At 39.2% G+C, this 21,293-nt stretch overlaps 1 protein-coding gene across 1 annotated transcript; it reads right to left on the minus strand.

The window, feature by feature from the left end:
* Positions 1-202: 202 nt before the first annotated feature.
* Positions 203-19,901, minus strand: xirp2b (xin actin binding repeat containing 2b). Its single transcript, XM_079254155.1, has 9 exons — positions 19,737-19,901; positions 17,268-17,429; positions 16,603-16,731; positions 15,916-16,005; positions 15,624-15,681; positions 15,431-15,519; positions 4,011-13,362; positions 1,731-1,861; positions 203-1,553 (listed from the first exon to the last, which is right to left on the minus strand). The coding sequence occupies exons 2-8, from the start codon at positions 17,316-17,318 to the stop codon at positions 1,770-1,772; spliced, it is 9,861 nt and encodes a 3,286-aa protein (XP_079110281.1). The 5' UTR covers positions 17,319-17,429; positions 19,737-19,901; the 3' UTR covers positions 203-1,553; positions 1,731-1,769.
* Positions 19,902-21,293: the final 1,392 nt, after the last annotated feature.

Consider the following 21,293-nt stretch of genomic DNA (forward strand, 5'->3'; position numbering starts at 1 on the left):
GTAAGCATATAGATGGAAGAAGGGGGAGGCGGGACTAGCAAGCTGAACGCAGCTGTTGACATCCAGTGAATCAGATAACATTACGAATGACGAATGCCATGTAAGTTTTCGTCCACGAGATGGTTAAAAAAAGCCCCCCCCCCCTTCTTCTAGAAAAGACTTAGATTAAGAGAAATGATCAGAATAAACAACATAACAAAAATTAACTTGAACATTTTATTGCCTTCAGAACAGCAATACAGTATGTGAACCAGCCAGACAGCATGACATAATCAGAAATGTTCTTGTACTAAGCAAGATATGTCTAATCTAAATAAAATAGGATACAAATGTCTAAAACAACATGATTACCACCAATTCACTTGTTCATATTATATACTTTTAATATTATAAATAAATTTATTCCAAGATGATTTTAGTAGTCTGCACACCAGGTGCTAAGAAAAGGCAAATGCAAAAATGTTATGTTGAAAGATAAACCTGACAAAATTATACAAAAGCAGAATCAACAGACTGAACTTATTTTGATGAAATGGCTTGCATTACTATAAACAGAGAGGTCTCAATGAACCAATTTATTACAAATGGGATCATTTAAAAATGGGATAGATTAAATTGGATGTAATTATTAGATTTTTTTTACTGTGTGATGTTCAAGAGCTGTCAGGTTTATATATCCAGTTGAATTAAAAAAATAAAAACAGCATTGTGCTGCTCTTTTTCAAATTTGTCTTGAAGCTATTTCCTAGCCCAAATAAGTTAAACAAAAAGCTCACTTGCTTAAATTGGGGTTGTAAGAGAAATTCAGCATGTGTGCTGACTGCCAGAGAAGACTAATGACAAACAACCTACAGTGAATGAAAAATAACACACTGGACAAACCAGTTAGTTCAGGCACACTGCTCCAGGTTTGCACCCACATTCTGCACTTAACCAACATCTACCTTTCTTGCACTTTCTATAACAACCTGCTTTTCCACACCATTTACAAATATATACACAGTTTTCTCTTTCAAGTTCTTACTTGTCTTGTTTCCTTTCCTGAATAAACCTGAAGGACAGTTCTTTACCAGTATCACTTTACCATTCAGTTTCTTGTGTTTTGAGTATATCTGACTAAAATTTGCACTTGGGAAATTCTATTTCAAAGGACACTTCTGGGAACAGCCTTTCTGTGTTGGTGTTTGGGAGATGAAGGGGAGTTATCAGGAGGGGGCCACTGCGGTCTAGTTAACTGAATATCTTCCTCTATTTTAAAGGATTTTTTGGGAGCATCAGCCTGTGGGGGCCAAACTACAGATATTTTGTTGCAGTGTGACTTACTTTCATCAGATGTTTTAGAAATTTCGTTTTCACCTCTTTGGATCTTGTCAACTGAACTTATGCTGCTCATGGAATATCTCCATTCAAGTTTCTCATCTGATGGGAACGGTCCACTTCCAGCGGGAGGTTTCTGCCCAAGTCCATCATCATACTTCCCTTTGGACTTGAGGAGTTGTTTGTAATGGTGTAGGCAGTAAAAATGTCCATGCAGAGAGACATAATTTCCCAAGCTTTTTGAAAAAAGAAAAGGACAAAAAAGAGAAAATTGGACTGATTTTGCTATTCAGGAGGTCTAAACAGATTAGTACAGCTACAAGACAGAAAAAGTATCACAAGTAAACACACTAAATGTGCGGCTGTGGTGGAGTACACAATGTCTTCTTAAACAGGAAGAAAAAGAGCTTTACCTTAATGTATTTCTACAGTGTTCACAGCGGAAACAGGATTTATGGTACTTTTTTTTGTCCACTATCAGAGCATCCATCGGATAAGCTCTCCTCCGACATGCTGTGCAAAGCTCCGACTTCGGAACTCGAACCTGTTTCAAAGAGGAGAAATGCAAATCATTTTAGAGGTTTTTAGGGTTTTTATGGTGCCTTTTCAAAGCTCGAGCAATTACAGTTTTCTTTTCATTCAATTTTCAGTCCTATAAAATGTTTTTTATTTGGAAAAAAAACTGCATTAATTTATTTAGCAAAAATCCAGTAGCCATGCAAATTTATTAACTTTGAATTGTACTTGTTCTTTACTTGCATGCAAGTACACCTGTGTTAGGCTCAGATTAATTTTATAAACATTTATTGATAAAAAAATATTAGATAAAACTTTCATAAAGAAACATACTCTAAACTACTGCCTACAGGGAATAGGTTTAATTATGCTAGGAATGTTTTCCCTTTTTGTATAAGAGGCTCTTGACAAGACTGCAGCAAATTACATCCCCTAACAATGTGGTTAAAAACTGGATCAAATCACAGAACTGAACCTTTATGTTTACAAAATTAATTACTAAATTAAAGAGGTATGTAACTTTATAATATTGTCATCATGTGGGACTAATATTGCAATATTGTGTATGCACATTACATTATTTGCTTATTTAACAGACATTTTGGTCCAGAGTATAAATGTATGATAAATTATTCCATTAAAATCTACACAGACACTTACTTTCACTACTGAATGAATTATAATAACATTTTTGGTGAGGTCCTTAGTTGTCCTTAAGTCAAATGGGAATTACTGTTCTGAAGCCTTGCGTTGTCATTTAGTAATAGTCATTTTGGTGCTTTTCAAACAGATATGACAAGTAAAGGACTGATCTGAGCAAGAACTATGCAGAATTATGACCATTGAAAGGTTGCCACAGCAATTACGGATTTAAAAAAAAAAAAAAAAAAAAAAGTTAATTACAAGAGGCCTTTCAGGAAATAATCCTATTTTCCAGCTTATTAATGACCTGAATGAACATTTTCATGATAAAAAAATTATTTTCCTGTTTATTTCCTTTTGTTTTGTAAAGTATAGCAGCATATATAGAGTAATAGATGATAAAGCAAGGCATGCTATGGAACGTGTGACTGACAGACTGTTTCCACATGGGCAGGCGGCATAACAGTGAATATATGACAGCTGTCTCCCATTGGTTTTTGAAGTGCCACTCTGAAGGCTCAGTTTGGAAGCTGGGCATTGCATCATGGGTGTTTTTGGCCATTATTGACCATATATGGAAAAAAAAAACCTTAGAACAACAAAATTATCCTTGAAATGAGATTCAACAAAAATGCAAATCTTTGGCAAATAATGTCTATGAAACAAAGGAATTATTTTGACTAGGCTTACCCTATAAAATAATTATATAAAACAAGTCTATTAAAGGTAGAAAAGCTCCATGGTTATGAGGCCAAATGTTAAATGCCACATTCAATATTAACTCTACAATTTAACTCCTCAAGCTGTACCAGGAATTGGATTTATTCTTCACATTTATAAAATTAAAAAAATGGGATTATAGTGTTTTTTAACTGATCAGGCTTATATGTGGCACCTGGCTAGTGGTACACAAGGACTTGAAGGATTAACTGCAGTTGTCCCCACTTCTTTTTACAGTCTGTTGTTGGGAAGCAGAATTATCACAGATGTATATGTTTGTTAGCAATGCTCAAGGCCGGATTATCCAATGGGCATTATGGGCACAGGCCCAGGCTAGGGACCCTCGCCCACTTGGGTCCTACATAGGGCCCACATAGGGCAAACACCAGCAGTTTGGACATGAAACAAAATGTATATAAAAACCAGATAGTAACACAACCATGTACAGTGTGTTGCTTTGGGCTGAGAGATGTTAGAAATGTTGTTTCACAGTGTATTATCCACAATTTTCATAATGTTGAGGTGGGGAAGGAGCCCCCTGGAACACTCTGGGCCCAGGGGCCTGTGCACTTTAATCCGGCCCTGGCAATGCTACAACATGCTAGCTTGCAAACATTTAGTCTGTATTGGCATGACCGTAGCTTGGTCTCCAAGGTTATTACAGGACATTTTTATTTTGAAAAAACTCAACTCAACTCAAAAACTCAAGCACAAACAATACAATAGTTAGAAGCAGTACGTCTATAAAACAGAAAATTCATCCAGCCAGAGCCCATGCCATTAGCTTGTTCCACTTCATGCCATGCGCTTTTTACCCGATGAGACAATCTTCATGTGATGTGACACAGCTTGTGATGCTGTCTCCTCAGAAACAGTGTAGCTAAGATTCTTGAAAACTGTCTCGCTCTCTGTCCATGTTTTATGGAAATTCTTCAGCAGCTTTTCTGTGGCGTCTTCATCATATGTTTCTGTTCGTCTCGCAGCTTTTCTTTTAACAGCATCAGCATAGGAGAAAGGAGCCCGCTGGGTTGACACACTCTGCGAGTGCTCGGTGACAGATGTCACTGTTCCAGTGACCTTATTGCCAAATTCATCAACATTTGAGAAATGTTCAGTCACTGATTTGGTTTCAGAGAATCCTGATGGCTGTGCTGGAACAGTATTTGCATCAGTTTTCTGTGGAGGGAGGGGGGTACTCTGCCTTGAGCCTCCTTTTGCCTCTTGAGGCCTTTCCCGCTTTGAAGTGTCTACCGTTGTTTCACTCAGACTCGACACAAGCTCCGCCTGATCCTTTTTCTCATCTTTGAATGAAGAACTTTGTTCACCAAGTTCAAAAACATTTCTAATCGCTTGGATGTCAAAAGCTGGCATTTCCTGTTCTAAGATGTCTGCTTTTTCTTTGTCACAATCTGTGCCTTCGCTGTCATGGTGAAGACGCTCCGTGAGTGGAATAGACTCTTTTCTGCTGCACAGCTTCTCTTCTGGAGATTCAAATTTGTTTACAAGATTAGATAAGTCTGTCCAGGGAAGCTCATCGCTTTCTTTGTTCTTGTTTTCCGCCTCCCACTCCTCAGTCTCTGGGCCCAGTCGTTCAGGGATATCGATGGGCTCCTTTCGCACATAGACTTTATTAATTTCAGCTTTTTGAGCCTCTTCAAAAAACTCTCTCTTTTCTTTGACAGATGCAGAGGATGGTTCTGAATCATCTGACGATTCAACAAGGTTCGGTTCACCATGACCTGCTTCAACGTGGGTCTCAAACATGCTTTGTACATTGTTTGCACTCACCGCTTGAGCTTCATCATTTAGTTTTGCATCAGCCTGCTGAACTTCCTCAGATAAGCTTTTTGTGGGCTTTTTTGCGGCAGTCAGTGTCGCTGAAGTTTCCACAACCTGAGAATCGGTTTTGATTTGCCGATGGAATGATGCAGGCGATTCTACAATCTCTGATTTCTTCTCTGGGATTTGATGGGTAAGTAGCGGGGGTGGGGTAACGCCGCGTGAGAGCTTTGCTGTGGTGTCTTTAAGTCGGGCCAAATTTTCTGCTCGGTCAAAAGTTGGAGACGGCGTGATTCTATTTAGGCGGGATGTTGGAGTGTCGCACCTGCGTGGCGGTGGGGTTGGTGGCGTAGGTGGCCTGTGCAGCAGAGTAGGTGAGGGTGTAACTCTTTGAGGAGAGTCAGTTCTTCGTGTAGACTCAATAGTGATGAATGTCGGGGAGGGTGAACGCATCCTGAGTGATGGCGAGGGAGCTCGAAGGTCAACAGATTTCGATAGACTGATCTCTTCTTTCCTGCTTTCATTTGACGTCTTTTGTTCTGTTTGATTCTCAATCTTTTCAGAACCAATACTGATCTTGGATATTCTCGGTGATCCTGAGCCAGGAAGTGTTTTCTCAGAGACTGGTTCAGATTCATGCTTCTCAACTGTTTTGTCGCCTAGATGTATCAGTTTAGCCTGTGCCAATTTCCTTAAGTTTGAAAGAATATGTTCACTCTTTTGAGCATCACTTGCTGCCGCAAATCCATCTAGTTCGTGTTTCTTTTCTGGAGAAATGAGCCACTCTGGCACTTTATTTAGCAGACTTTTCACAACTTTGGAATCAGTTTTCTCTGAAATGCTTTGTATCTCTGTGATGTGAGAGATTAAAATTAGGACCTCTTGCCTCTGAGAGTCCTCTGTTCTCCCTGTTGTGGATTTTAAGCATTCATTTTGCTCTGACTTGCCTGTCACAATAATTGGGACATCAATACATTCTCTTGGAGGTTCCTCAGCTCTCTGCTGAGTAACTGTCACTCCTTTATTTTGAGAGCTCTGCCCTGTCTTTTGAAGCACCTTTTGTTGCAGGGAAATCTGATTGTCTTTGCTGTCAGTGCTAATAACTTCTCTCTTGACTTGAATGTGCTCCTCTTTTACGGTTTTGTTAATTTTGGCAATTGCCTCCTGAGTTATTCTGGTTTCTGTTGTTTCTGTCTTTGACTCTGAGAAAATATCCTTTCCTTGACCCGGCTGTACACTTGCTCTGGATTTTTTGGATTTCTTTTTCTTTTTCATTGGAGTTGGAGCTTCCAGTGGGTTTTCAGTGTTATTTGCAGGTACAGCAGCAGCATGAAAGACAGGAACAGACACCTCCGTCACTTCTCCTTTCCTGTCTTGTGAAACACTCTCACCAGACAAATTAATCTCAGTTTGCTTTTCTTGTTTGTTGTTCTTTTTCAGTTTTTGGTTTTGTTTGCCCATTTTTCCATTTGCATTGGCAGCTATCTTTTCTGCTTGCATTGGCTGATTGGAAACATCTTCCTGGATCTTTGCTGGGAAATCATCAGGTTTCCTTTTGTTATTAAATTGTGACGATTTGGAGTCATTTACGTTTTCTTTTTCATTCAGATTTTTGGGTAATTGTATGATTTCTGCTTCAGGTTTCAGTCTTTGAGCAGGGATTTTGTTTTCTTTTGTATCTTCAGATTTGTTGAAACCTTTTGCTTTCTGACTTTTGCAGTCTTTTTTTTCTTGTGCAGTCGTATTTTCTGTTTTTGCAGTACTAGTGACTGAGGTCTGGACTTTGTCAGACATGACAGATGAAGTGGACCGTTTCGAGGAAACAGAAACTGTTTTCTCTGTTGTTGTATGGCTGTGTTGTTTGACACTGGCAATGGATGAGGTCTTCTGAATGGACACAACCTTGGCAGATTCACTAGATACAATTTGTTGTTTAGCTGAAGACACCATTTTTGAATCTGCTGTGATTTTCTCTTGTTGAGTGCTGGCTTTGCTTTGAGTGCTATTTGAAAGTACGAATTGCTTGGATAAACCAGATGATGGAGAATCAGAATGAAAACCATCTACCAGCTTTTCATCCCTCTCCTGTGTGTTTCCTGAGCAGCTGTTATTTGACTGCTCTTTAGTGGAAAGCATTTCAAGAGCAGCACAAACTGAGTCATGTATGAAAGTGGGAGGTGGAGTGCTTGGAGGTGTACTTTCCTCTTTCAGCTTCCGGTACTTTTCTTCAGCCTTTATTAATGGTGTGTTAAATTTACTCATTTTTCCTCTCATCATGGGAGGAGGAGAAGGTGGAGGAGTGAATTTCACGGGATTAATGTAAACTTTCTTTAATGGCCGTGGTGACTCTGGTGGCACTGGGATTTCACATGGAACTGGTTTTGAGGTATGCGTTGTTGTTTTTGATTGACTTTGCCTTATTTCAACACATTTTTCAGAGGTTGCCTGTTGTGTTTTAGTGATTTCCACTTTGGGCTCCAGTTTTGGAACTGGATGAAGAGCAGGAGCTTTCACTTTTTTCACTGTCATTCTTTTTGCTTTTGTTGGCAAAGGATGAATTTCCTGTGCTGGCATGCTATCCAGTTCTTGCTGAGATGGAGGAGGAGGGAGGAAGTCCGGTTCACCAGGGAGAGGGGGTGGCGGTGGAGGAGGAAGGTGATCAATGTCAGTGTCAGCAGGGAGAGGAAGAGGACTAGGAGGAGGAGGAAGAAGGTCAGTGTCTGTCAGTGGTGGAGGTGGGGGTGGAAGTGGTAGATCAGGCTCTGGTGTTACTGGCTTTAACTTGTACACCTCAGTTTTTACTTTGGTTTTTCCCAGTTTCCCCATTCCCTTTGTGTTTGCTTTAAGATTACGAAACTCTGTCTTTACTGTCTTGATGTCATGGTTTTGTGTAATAGTTCTGTGCTCCACCAGAGTTGACTGCTGGGCAGATTGCTGAGAAGAGTAGTCTACGGTACATGTCTTCATTCGTATTGTATCACTTTCATTAGATTGCTTTTCATGAGATGCTTCAACTTGTTTTGCTGTTTTTATCTTTTGTATGTTCCTTTGTGCATCAGCATTCAGGTTTTTCACAGGAGGACTCTGCTTGACTTTAACTCTTCTGTATGTTCCATGCCTGACTTTGGGAGTCTCACGCTGTGCCGTTTCCAACAGTGATTTAATAGTGCCTTTCACGTCACCTTTTATCACTTCTTCTTTTTCCAGATAGGCTTGCTCCTGTGTCTCATACAATGACTTAATTGACATCTTGATGTCACCCTTTAATTCACCCTCAAGGCTTGGGCTTCTTTGCATTCTTGGTGAGGGTGGAGGCTCCAGTAAAAGTTGAATTGTCCCTCTGACATCTCCCTGGACATCTATTTCCTGCTGAAGCTTTTTCTTCTCGCTGGATGCATCCTGTAGACTTTGCAATGCGGTGTGAATATCCCCTTTCACAATTTCTTCCTTTTCAACTTCCTTCACTGCTTGCTTTGCCAGTTCCAGAGATTTCAGTGTGGCCTTCACATCTCCAGGAACTAAATCTTCAACAACACTTTCAATTCTGGAGGTTACTGATTTCTCAAGAGATCTTAGAGCCCCTCTGATATTTCCTGGGATGATATCTGGCTTCTCCACCTCCTTGTACCGTCTCTGAGCTCTCTCCAAACACCGCAGAGCTTTCGGTATGTTGCCTTTCACCACCTCCTCTTTCTCCACAACAACTGTCTGATTCACTGATTCAGACAATGAGTTCAAAGCCGCCCTTAAATCCCCTTTGACTATCTCCTCCTTTTGGATTCTGTCTGTTGAACTGGTTGGCTCCGACATGAACACTTTTACTGTGTTGTGAACATCTCCGGGTATAACATCCTCCACTGTACGCTCAATTTGCATTTGGTTATTATCAAGGATAAATTTGGTACCCTTAATATCACCCCCTATAATCTTCTCTTTCTTTGATGTGTCAGGAGGAGTCTCGTCAGGTCCTAAATGAAGCTGTTTCAGATAGTCAAGAGCCCCAGATTCAATGCATGTAGAGTAAAAGTTGACATTTCCTTTTTCAGTCTCATCTACTTTAATCTTCACTGCCTGATCTGACTTATCTGAACTGGACAGTCGCTCAAGAGCACTCTTGATATCCCCTTTTACAATGTCTTCTCTTTGAACATTGAAATTCTCATGTTTATGCAGAAGGGAATATATTGTCAACTGTACATCGCCTTTTTCATCCTCTTGAATGAGTATTCCGTGTTTTGCTGATCCACTCTCATTGAAGAGGTTATTTATAGCTTCTTGGATGTCACCACGCAATATTTCCTCCTTTTCAATATTACTTGCCCTCTCTTGGCTGAATAGCTGCTGTACTGTTGAACTGATATTACCTTTCTCTTCCGAATCTATGACTATCTGTTGTTCCTTTCTCTCCTGTCTGCTCAGCAAGTTCATCATAATAGTCTGCAGATCTCCGCTGATTACTTCCTCTCGTTGAATCTCTGGAGCCTCCTGATTCATCAGCTGGTATTTTGCCATCCTAACATCACCAATTTCATCTGCTTCGATGAGTATACCCTTTGACCTCACCATTTTCTGACTGAAAAGTTCCTCAAGAGTTCCCTTGATGCTTTTGCCCAGTATTTCAGTTTTTTCTGTTTTAGTCTCATTAAAGTCATCAAATGGCGTCGTTTCAAAAAGAAATGTTTTTGTCTTTACATCTGCTTTGGGAATCTCTTCTTGAGTTGTAGTTGTGTCCTCTTCCTCATCTGCCTCTTTAATATGGTCAAGAGGATTTTTCTCAAAGAGCCAGACTGATTGCTTCACATCTCCCTTCGCAACCTCCTCCTTTTTAACTGTTTCAATAAGATTTTCAGAGCTCATGCTTCTTATTTTGTCAATGGACTGGGTTTCAAATCTCCACTTAGCGGTTCTGACGTCACCTTTTTGTATTTCACTTACATTAACAGTTCTAACAGAACCCTGTGACAAGGTGTCAGTCTCAAAACGATGTTTGTTCATTCTGACATTGCCCCCTTGTATGTCGTCCACAGTTTTTATTAAAGCCTTCTTTTCCTCAACAATCCTGTCAAGAGGTTGTGTCTCAAATTTCCACTTGGCAGACATTACGTCTCCCTTTTGCACATCCTGTTGTGTGACAGATTTGATGATATAAACCTCATCCGTGTCTTTAATAGCATCGAGGGGCTTAGTTTCAAACAACCATCGGGTTCCGATGACATTTCCTTGTTTTATCTCCTCACTTGTGACAGTAGTGACTTCGTGGTAATGCCCCTCTTTGTCCTGAATGGCATAAAGGGGCTGAGTTTCAAACATCATGGTGTAATTTCTTACATCACCTTTTTCTTCTTCATCGCAGATGATTCTTTGCTTTCTTATCAGCTCTGTCTCTGACATATTTTCTTGGATTTTGTCTAAGGAGTTGGTTTCAAAAATGAAACGACCCTTGTTTACATCGCCACCTTGGACATCGTTTACTGTACGGCTACTAATGTATTCCTCCTGGCTGTCATGGATGGTATCTATGGATTGGTTTTCAAACAGCCATTTGCAGTTTACAACATTTCCTTTTTGTATATCCTCCGTCTGAACTCTTTTGAGGTTTTGCATCACTTCTTCAGATGTGGAAGTCATAATATCAGATGTTTGATTTTCAAAAATATACTTCATCCTTGACACATCTCCAGATCCAATATCTATCTCCGTGACACATTTATATGAACTTGCCTCCTGCCCGGAGAGATTCTCCAGTTTCTCCGTCTCAAAGAGAAAACAGGCCATTCTCACATCTTTTCCTCTGATATCCTCTTGCTTCACAGTCGATGCCTTCAAAACAGTTTCTGTTTCATCGTGGATAGTATCAAGGGCTTGTGTTTCAAATAGCCATGTGCATGTTTTAACATCACCCTTACGAATTTCCTCAGATTCATTTTCACCTTTAAACTCCACTCTTTCATATAGGATGTCCATTGGCTTTGTCTCAAACAGCCACTTACAGGTTTTCACATCCCCCTTCACCACATCAAGACTTTTACTCTTTCCCACAGTTTCTTCATCTTCGATATTACTGAAGTACTTAATAGCATCAAGAGGCTGTGTTTCAAACAACCACTTTGCCGTTTTAACATCTCCAGACTCAATTTCTTGTTTCGATATGCCCTTAATAATTTGGTATTTTTCAATGCTTTCATCAAACTGATCAATTGGGCGCGTTTCAAACATCCATTTGCAGGTTGTTACGTCACCTTTCACAACTTCCTCGCGGCGGACTGTTTTCACCTCATGGAAGTGCCCAGAGCTGTCCTGCATGGCATACAATGCAGAGGACTCAAACAGGTTCTTATTTGATTGCACAGACCCCGACGTTACACCCTCTATGTGAATCTTTTGAGACTTGTTCCTGCTGTTTAAATCTGTGCTCTCAAAGATTTGCTTGTAATTTGACACATCCACTTTATCAATTTCTTCCACGTCAATTGTCCGTAAGAGTTCTTTCTGTTCCTCTCTAATTTGCTCCAGAGGTTGGCTTTCAAATCGCCATTTCTGATGTCTGACATCACCCTTCTCCTCATTAAGTGCTACTGTTTTTTTCAGTTTGCCCACCTCTGCCAGTTCCTTCAACTCATCACTTGGATTCATTTCAAAGTAATGTCTGGCTGATCTTACGTTACCTGCGATAATTTCCTCTTTTGTCAAGGGCCGAGCATTCGAATCATCCTTTAAAGTATCCATTGGCTGTGTTTCAAATACCCAGCAGTTCCTGCGAACATCTGCCCTGCAGCTTGTGCCATCCTCCTGTGTGAGGTCCTCCTCAACATTCACAGTTCGAGCGATCTCTTTCTTCTCCTCTCTAATGTGCTCTAGAGGCTGACTCTCAAAACGCCACTTTTGGTGTCTCACATCCCCTTTCATTTCTTCATCGACTGTTGCCTTTTTGAGTTGTCCAACCTCGGGACAGTTCTTCCTGATTGCTTGAGGACTGCTTTCAAAAAAGTTTCTTGCAGATCTAACATTGCCCCCAATAATATCTTCAATAGACTGAGGCTTGGCATTGGAGTCATCCTTCAGAGAATCCATTGGCTGGGTTTCAAAGACTAAGCAATGTTTGCGCACATCGGCACCAATGATTTCTTTCTTCTCCATTTGCGAACTTTCCCACTCAGTGAGAGAATTTAACGTCTTTATCTCAAACAACCACCTGCCCCAGTCTCCTTTACTGCTATCCTCCATGGACAGGCTACACACAAGTTTTAAGGGAGCAGGTTCTGTGTCTGTCATGTCCAGAGGCTGGGTATCAAAAAGCCAACGTGAAGCAATGGAGTTCTCCAATTCAGTCTCAATTTTGCGAACAGACTTAATTTCCAGCATCTGGCTTGATTGTCCCATGATGATGCATTTGAACTGAGTGTCAAAAGTACTTGTTACAGTTTTCACTTCTCCATTAATTTCCTCTAACACTGATTGTAGGCTCAGTAGGTGGCTCTCATCGATGGTCTCAGTGTGACCGAGACTCTCCATGAACTTATTGTCAATCATGTAAATTGTAGCATTTCCATCCTCCTCTGTAAATACAATCTCTTTTGTTAAATCTTCCTCAGTGTGCATTTTGTTCAGAGAATCCATCGTTTGGGTTTCAAACAACCATGCTGCGGCACGAACATCACCCTTGTCAAATTTATTGAATTTGTTTCTATAGTCTATGGAGTTTGTATTGAGTGAGCCCAGCTCATCCATTGGCTTAGTCTCAAACATCCATGCAGTGCGTTTCACGTCTTTTCCCAGAATCATTTCCTGTTCACTTATTTTCTTATTGTCTTCATCCTCTTCAGGAGTTTCATCTTTAATGGCATCCAGCGGTTTATTTTCAAACATCCACCGCATTGCCTGGACCTCACCAGGCAGAATCTCCTCCCACTCCCCATATTCCTCTTCATCTGGACTCCCACCATCATCATCATACATGTATGCTTGGCTCTCCACCTGGTTGTTTTCAGTTTCATCATATTCGGTGTAGAACTCCTTCTCAATGTTCTTACGAACCTCAGGATGAATGTGCTTATAAAGACGTTTAAGCTCAGACATACTCTTCTGCTTGAAATAAGCCTCTCTGCTGAGTGGGTGTTTGGACGGGTTTACTGGCTCTGAAGGCCCATGTGAGTAATGACCTGCTGGAATATTTTCACTGTCTGATGGCATTTGTAGTAAGTCTGGTGGAGGGGGTGGAAGATATTCAGAATCTTCAACTGGTGGGGGTGGGAAGTCCTCAATATCTATCATTGTATCCATTGTGTCTTGTGTTGTCTCAGCAGCAGATGCTCCACACGCCTCGGTTGTCACTGTGTTGTTTTGAGTCACATTTGAGGACCACTTAGAGCGATTGATGTCACGTCCAATCTTTGTGAGGAACAAAAATGATATTTGAGGGTACATAAAAAAGTAGTATTAGTACCATTGTACTATTAAGAGTACTATTAACTAACTATTAACCCAACACATAAATCTTTCAATAATGTATGAGCTTCAAATGATTTTTCTATCAAACCAGCAGATAACATGTAAAAGTAAATAAACACAAATAAACAGCATAGCAGAATAAATGAACCTCAAAAGTTGTTGTTTGTGCACAGCAACCAAATAAATCACCTATAAGATTGTATAACTTTTAAGAATTGATAGCCCTGCATCACACCAAAATTATTCAGCACTCCTGCTGGATACTCAGTGTACTCAGTTATTGACAAGCTTGGTCTCTCCTAGACCTTACAATTCAAATTTTTAGCTCTGGCAGCTACACATTTGCTTGGTTTAGCATTTTGCTGCAACCAATCAAATGTGAAGCAATCTGACCTGCGGTCTGTACGACGAAGTGTGATTAACATATGCTGGATATGTCTCCGTTACCTGAGCTTACTTACCCTGACTTTCAGGACTTGGATAAGCGATACAACCAAGCTGATTATCAACTTGATGATTCAATCCAAGGTTTTCCAAACTTGATTAGTGCACGCTTACATAAATAGGATTTGCAGTGTCTGACCTATCTCAGAAAAGGAGGAACCCTGCAGAGCAGCATACTTAATCCTGGAGGAGCAGACAATTATTCTTCAGAAACATGAAGAATTTAAATTCACCATCCAGGATAAAAGTACTGCAGTTGCTGCAGCAAAAGCCAGGAATGAATGCTAGCAAAAATGACTCTGTTAATTCTTAAATTTGGCAGATTATAGAATATTAATTGATCAGACGATATAAACAAATTGAACTCTGATCACTTTGTTAACAGCCTTGATGTTTCTGGGCAGAGCGTTTTCAGTTCCTCCCTTTCCTTTTATGCGTTCATTAAGTAATATTTAGGCTACTTCCATCCTCCACTGTTACAGTGTTTGATGTTTGAACATTAATTCTTTCTGAATGATAGCAGGAGTAGTTGTGTTCCATAAATTCATGGTTCTGCAGTTATGCCATGTGTGACCATTATCTTTAACATCATTATTACAGATGCAACCCTTGTGAAGCTAAATGAACTTTTAGAACAACTCAAGAACAAGTGAAAAAAATTACTTTAAATGTGTCAGTCACAACCCTATATTTCTTCATCTCAAGGATTAAATCCACCCCTAAAAGCTCTTTCTCTCCTAAGCACTTCTCTCACAATCTCACCAATGGTGTCAGAATGGACAGGCCACTTTCCAAGGAACTGATTGGTCCGGAGGTGGTGCTTTTATACTCACTGATCTCTTATCCAGAACATAACCTGCTATGGAGGAGGTTTACTGTTCAGCTTAAGTTACCATGGTTACTGACCCTGGTAAGAATTAAACCAGCTTCCTAGTACAAAAAATTGAGATAACTTAACCTGAACTTAACCAGGTTACATCACATCGACATGAGAAAATTCAGCTTCGTCATACATGCCTCTAAAGTTGGCCTCTTCCACATCAACCTATTTTCAGCCAATCAGTCTATGACCATCTCATACTGTCAACTCCAAGGGCTATATGTTGATAGGCTTTTAAAGGACTGCACGTGTGCCTGTCTGTTTTGAGAAAAAGGCTGTTTGTGTATTCTGAGTGAACCATACCGCTTTGAAAGTATGAAAAGCCTCTAAGAATATTATGGACCAACCTCAACAAAGAGAAGTCTATAAGGTGACCTCTGAAAAGGTCTACAACAACTTCAAGGATAATTTGTCCACAAACGTAACAGTTTCTTTTCTAAATCATGACTTTTTTTTTTCCCCAAGAAGTGTGGTAGTTATTCATATCTAGATAGATAGATAGATAGACAGACAGACAGACAGACAGACAGACAGACAGATAGACAGATAGATAGATAGATAGATAGATAGATAGATAGATAGATAGATAGATAGATAGATAGATAGATAGATAGATAGATAGATAGATAGATAGATAGACAGATAGAACACTTGGCACTAAAACACTAAAACAGAGACGATTACCTTGACTGGCTTGTGTGAAGCAGCCTCTTCTATGGTTCTTTCAAAGTGATCTCTCAGCTCTTTTGTAGTATATCTGGGTAACTCTTCCTCTTAAATTAGCACAGCCAAAAAAACCAAAAGCAAAGTTTAAATCAGACCAGTAGTGGCAGACCATACGGTATGATCTAGAATAAGATCCTTTTGAACATCTTACCTGCTTCATTTTGATGGTTTTCATAACTAGATGCGAGATTGTTTTCGCTGCTTGACACCTGTTGGCATTTAATAGGAAATGGTTAAAACGAGTGTGGTGTAAAATTGAACAGATGCACAGTAACAAGTCAACAATATCCCTGTGTGATACAGATTTTTGTTGATTAAATACAATTATTTTAATCTCTACCAAATAATCATTCATTGTAATCTGAATGATTACAATGGAAAGTTTTACTCAGCATTTCTCAAACCTCACAGCAAAAACACAGTAATAGGAGTGCTATGCGTACCATAGTTTCTTGGAAATGAAGCTGCTGACTGCCTGGGATGAGCTGCCTGCTACTGCAGCTTGACACTGTCACCTCTGAGTTTGACATTTCCTGTGAGGGGGAAGGAGATTGTTGTTAAACATGGTGGAAATATTCACATGCCACTCATATTTATCAACACAAATTCATCAGTTCACGGCATCATCTGCACTCCTTGCCATAGCCACAAATGTGAATTTAATTAATCCTTCTTTGCTTGCCAAAGTAAATAAGAGACATCTGAATAGCGAGCGCACAGCATTTTGAGATGAATCAGACATGGAGTGGAAGATGACAGAAAAAAAGTGCCAAGCAGTTTGCTTTTACAAGAAGACGTTCTTTTCTTTTGCAATTTTATGCTGCTGTCTATCAAAACGTGCGTTACTTTAAGTCAAAATGCCCTGGATGCTTGCATGGAAGCTGTTAGAAATGTCAAGTATTGCCAGCAACTTAACACACTCACACCGGGGGCAGGTGCAACATGCAGTACAAAAAGTCTGACTGTTAAAATTCAGCCTATGTTATATATTTTTACTTGCAAACATTTCCTTGTACATGAAAACCAGAAACCAGCTCAGCGCATGACAAACGTTTTCACAATCTGAACACAGGTATCTCTTTCGAGCACTTTGTTTTAAATGAATGAAGATAAAGCTTTGATCTATATACCTGCACAGTTTTGTGATGAAAATGAAACTGAGTAACATTATGTGATGTTGCAGTTTCCTGGGTCTCAAACTGTTTTCTCACACTTGCAACTCCCCCAGGCAGGGAACAGACCTCCGACTCCTCCATGACCTAATGAGGCAGGAAATATCATTAGCTGCCTCCACTTCGACATGACCTGGAATCAAACAGCTGCTTAATAGGGCTATTTGGTTTGACATGCACGCAGCACAGCTTGCAGATATGGATGATTCAACTTATGAAGTTTGTTTTCTATGTTTGCAGACACACAAATGTGTGTTGTATTTGTAAAATAGTTTCACTCAGACAAGGCTCGTGTTTCTCTTTATTTATACTGTGCATGTATGCAACGGTTGACCCCTGCCCAGTCACAGATACAATGCTGTCATCGTGTCTACAAATACTGCACGACAACATAAGCTATAATGGTGACAATGCCTTCTCAGCGCATTACAGCTGTTGCACAACTATGGATAAATTGCATCACTGTGCAATAGGAACACAAACTGACCATTGCAATTAAAAAATGAACGTTTGTTTTTCAGTTTTAACAACTGTTTCATGCTGTATTCTTCAGCTACCTGTTGTGTTTAAGTCTATGATAACAAAAAAATAAATAAATAAAATCCATGCACAAGCCAAAGTACCCCGCTGGAGATGGTGTTGTCTGCTCGCTTGGCAACAGCTGCCTGGTACATGGCCTCACAGTTAGCCAGTGGGATGACCTCTGAGTCCACAGAGTGAATCCTGTTTCCTCTGGTTTAAATCTTTAGGATGTCCAGCCCTGGTTAAACTTGCGCTGCCAGCAGCTAAAGCATATAAAGCCAACTGTTGAATAAAATGCTTATACCTGCTTTATTTGGTGTCATGTAGTCTAAATATAGTACATAATACAGCAAAAATATGCATGAACAAGCATTGTTAAGGCTCTTAGAATGTCATTGGATATTCTTTTTTTGTCAAATATGCAACTTCAAAACTCATCTAAATCTAATTATGTGGCATTGGTTCTGATTATTTTCCATATGAGTAATTACAAGTGTACCAGTGTAAAATTCGTTTTGTAAACATGATCTCAAAGAAAGCCAAATATGAGCCTCGGTACTGCCTACAAGAGGCTGCAGCGCAGGTGGTGTGTATGTAATGATCCTCCTATGGGACATTATTTAAATCAATTGCACACCTGTGTCCTGACATGCAGGTCCTCAAAGGTTTTACAGGATTTATTAAATATCTGGTAAACAGCTATCTAAAGTCAAAGTCATTGTGCGTAGTGATGTTTAATGCACACCTCCTAAGTGGAAACATTTGAGCCCATGTGAAAAGGCTTGACTGTTTCGTTGTAAATATTCCAATGTGAGACTCAAGATTTTGATCTTCTTGTCAAATTTAGGCAAGTATCATTTAAAAGATTTAAGGGGATGTGAATAGATGTAAAAACTAGTGAAGTGTTTTTTATTGTGCTGTCACTCTTTAAAATGCCTGCTTTTAGAACCAGTTTAAACCAGTTTATATTTCAAATCATTCAAGAGGGTGCATCATAATTTACTCTTTTTCTTTTTACACTTAAAAAAATCCAGAAACCAATTCACTTTTTTTTTTTAAAAAAGGTGCTAATTATATACCCAGTACTAACATCCACAAGCTCAGTTATTTCTTTTAATAATAATTATAGTATATAATATTATAATACTATTATTCTCAATATGGTAATTAAAAAGTGTTGTTGTAAAACATTCAAACTACTGTTATCTACGAAAACATATCTAAAATTTGTGCATCTTTCAAGGTACGGGCAACGTGACTAAAACGCTCATTTTAATTCTGCTTTAGGATGAATAAACAACACTAAAAGCCAATACATTGAAGAATCTGTTCACATATTGATTACTATTTCTGCTGCATAGGACAAATTTCAATTGTTTAACAGTTAATACAGCATCTAAGGTTATAGCAGCCTCAATATTTTAATTAGCCTCTGCAGTTGCAAATGACTAGCAAACCAAAAAACAAACCCATAAAACAAACAAACAAACAAAAACCCTCTCACACAGGTAGACTACATAATAGGCTCATGAAACTCCAGATTTGCCTTAATATCATAACAAAAGGACATTTTATTATTGCTTTTGCTTCACTGCCTCTTTGCTGCTTTCCAGTTCATAGTCCTGTTTTTTTCAGTGCTCAACAGATTTAAACTTAAATGTTTGTATAAATGAGCCAAAGCATTAAGGGCAGTCATTCCAGATTATTTCATTTCACTTACTTCTCATATCTACCTCACAAGTAAAACTTCAGAACTGAGGCAAAGATTTATGGGCTGTAAATGGCTATGGTAGGAACTAAAATTTTCTGTCAAATCTGTTAACAGACTTAGGCTATCACATGACATTTAAGGTTGGGGCGAGAGCTCAAATAACAAGAAAGTGAAGTAATCTCGGTGCCATATACTGGCAAAAATAAATCAAGTCTATTTTAAACTTTACCACGATGGGTCGTGTTTCTCTGCGAAATATAGAGGAAAGCTGGGAGGTCAAGGCTTTCCTTTGCAAAAGCATCTAGAAAACTTGCACTGTTGACCTTGTACTTGAGACTGCATTTCCAATTACTTCTTAAAAATGGTTTATTTCATGACCTGAGGTGATATATAGGCCTGACAACTGGAGAAACTGGCCTTCACACAAACAACTCAGCAGCTCAGTGTTCCCTCTTTTTCCATCAAATTTACTTTAATTTAACTTAATAAAAAAGTCTAACATCTCCCTGAGCTAAACATTCTATACACACACACACACACACACACACACACACACACACACACACACACACATACATATATATATATATATATATATATATATATATATACATATATATATATATATATATATATATATATATATATATATATATATATATATATATATATATATATATATATATATATATATATATACATATATATGTATATGTTTTAACAAGTAGAGTCAGCTTTTATTCAGTTTGAATTTCACCGATAGCTCATTTTCTTTCCCTTTATAATTATGAATATTATGAATCTCAACATTATACGTACAATTACGTACAAGCACCTTTAGTACAGAGCAGTTACCTACCAGGGAAGGATGATATTGATATACAAAAATATGAACTCAGTAAGTAGAATCCCACAAGAAGGCCACTGCACCCCTGGCCTGCAGGGTCTTTCCAAGCAAAAGCAAATCCCAGTCAGTGATGGAGGCCAGCTCCAGTACTATGTGTTCAGCTCTGTCCAACGAGCACACAGTGACAGCTGATTTTATTTTAGACCCCCCGCCCCCCTTGCAAAAGATGGTCCTCTTATTTTTTTCTTTTTTTTTTAGAGAGTGAGGCCTCCAATGTCAAGTCCCCAGAAAATCCATACAGAATTACTTGTGACTCCTCTCCGGGTGCTTGTATACGAATAAATCAGGTCACACTAGTTTCATCATCACACCTTCATCGGGGAGAGCTGCATACTCCAGCAGCTGCTACCGCCTGTCACAGTTCGACAACTATGCACATAGAAATCTACAATAAATGCACTGAGAAGGTCTCATTATTCACTGATCCTTTTTATCCCAAAGCAGCATGAACTGGAAGTCAAGCAGATACAAAGTCAGGAGACAGTAAATGGTGGTGAAACACGTCGGCCTGCTTTGCAGTTAGTCTCAATAGGGATCAGTGATGTAATGCTATTTGCTGAGGAGATCAGGTTGAACAGGGCAGTAAATACAAGAGACACCACTAAGTGTGAAAGAGCTGACCAGCTCATCTTGTTTAGCTAAGCTGCAGACGGCGGCGCCAGCCTGACTCTGGTATCTCATGCAAGGTTGGCTAGTGTTTGGAGACCAGACATGCGTGTCAGGCAGTAGCACATCCGTGTTCATCCACACCATATGTAATTCATACCTGCATTTCTAAAGAACACCTGTTTGGGGAGGGCTTCTCAGATTTCTAAAGTTTTTTCTTCCTTTTTCTTTTTTTTTTTTTTTTTTTGGCCAGATCTTTTGTCTTTGTATATTAGCTTTGCTTTTGCCTTTGTTCTTTATGCTAGCTTAATTTTCTTTTGCTTTTGAATTTCTCAATCACTGTTTTGGCTAATATTGCTTAATGTGACATTGTCTGTTTCTTTGTTATTTTCATTCCTTTGCAAAAGAAATCTCCAACGATGCTTGCTTGTCTTTTGTTTGCAATACTGTGATAATATAATGACAATAATTTATTCATTCATTTATTTTCTGAAACTGCATTTCTGATGAAGGGTCGCGAGAGTGCTAGAGTCTGTTCCAGCAGTCTTTGGGCGAAAGGCAGGGTACACCCCGCCCGGACAGCTCTCAGGTCCATCGCAGTTATAAACAAGAATGAAAAGAACAATTTGATCTACTTTATGACCCTCAGACATCCACATAATCTGTCATGAACATTTCTTTGCTAAATTCTAAAGAGAGCAAGAAAAGGAAAAGAAAAGCAGAACATTTGAGTGACTCTTCTTTACATAAAAAATGTTATTTGTACCGTGTTAAATCATACAGTGAGGGTGAAAGGAAAGGAAATAAAGGAAATAAAAAGTTTAACTCCTATACCTATACACACAGATGGGCATTTTGTCAGAAAAATTGTAAACAGGATGTTATTAAAGTATGTGAAATAAT

Source organism: Telmatherina bonti (genome assembly GCF_933228915.1).
Source record: "Telmatherina bonti genome assembly, chromosome: 15".
Taxonomy (NCBI): domain Eukaryota; kingdom Metazoa; phylum Chordata; class Actinopteri; order Atheriniformes; family Telmatherinidae; genus Telmatherina; species Telmatherina bonti.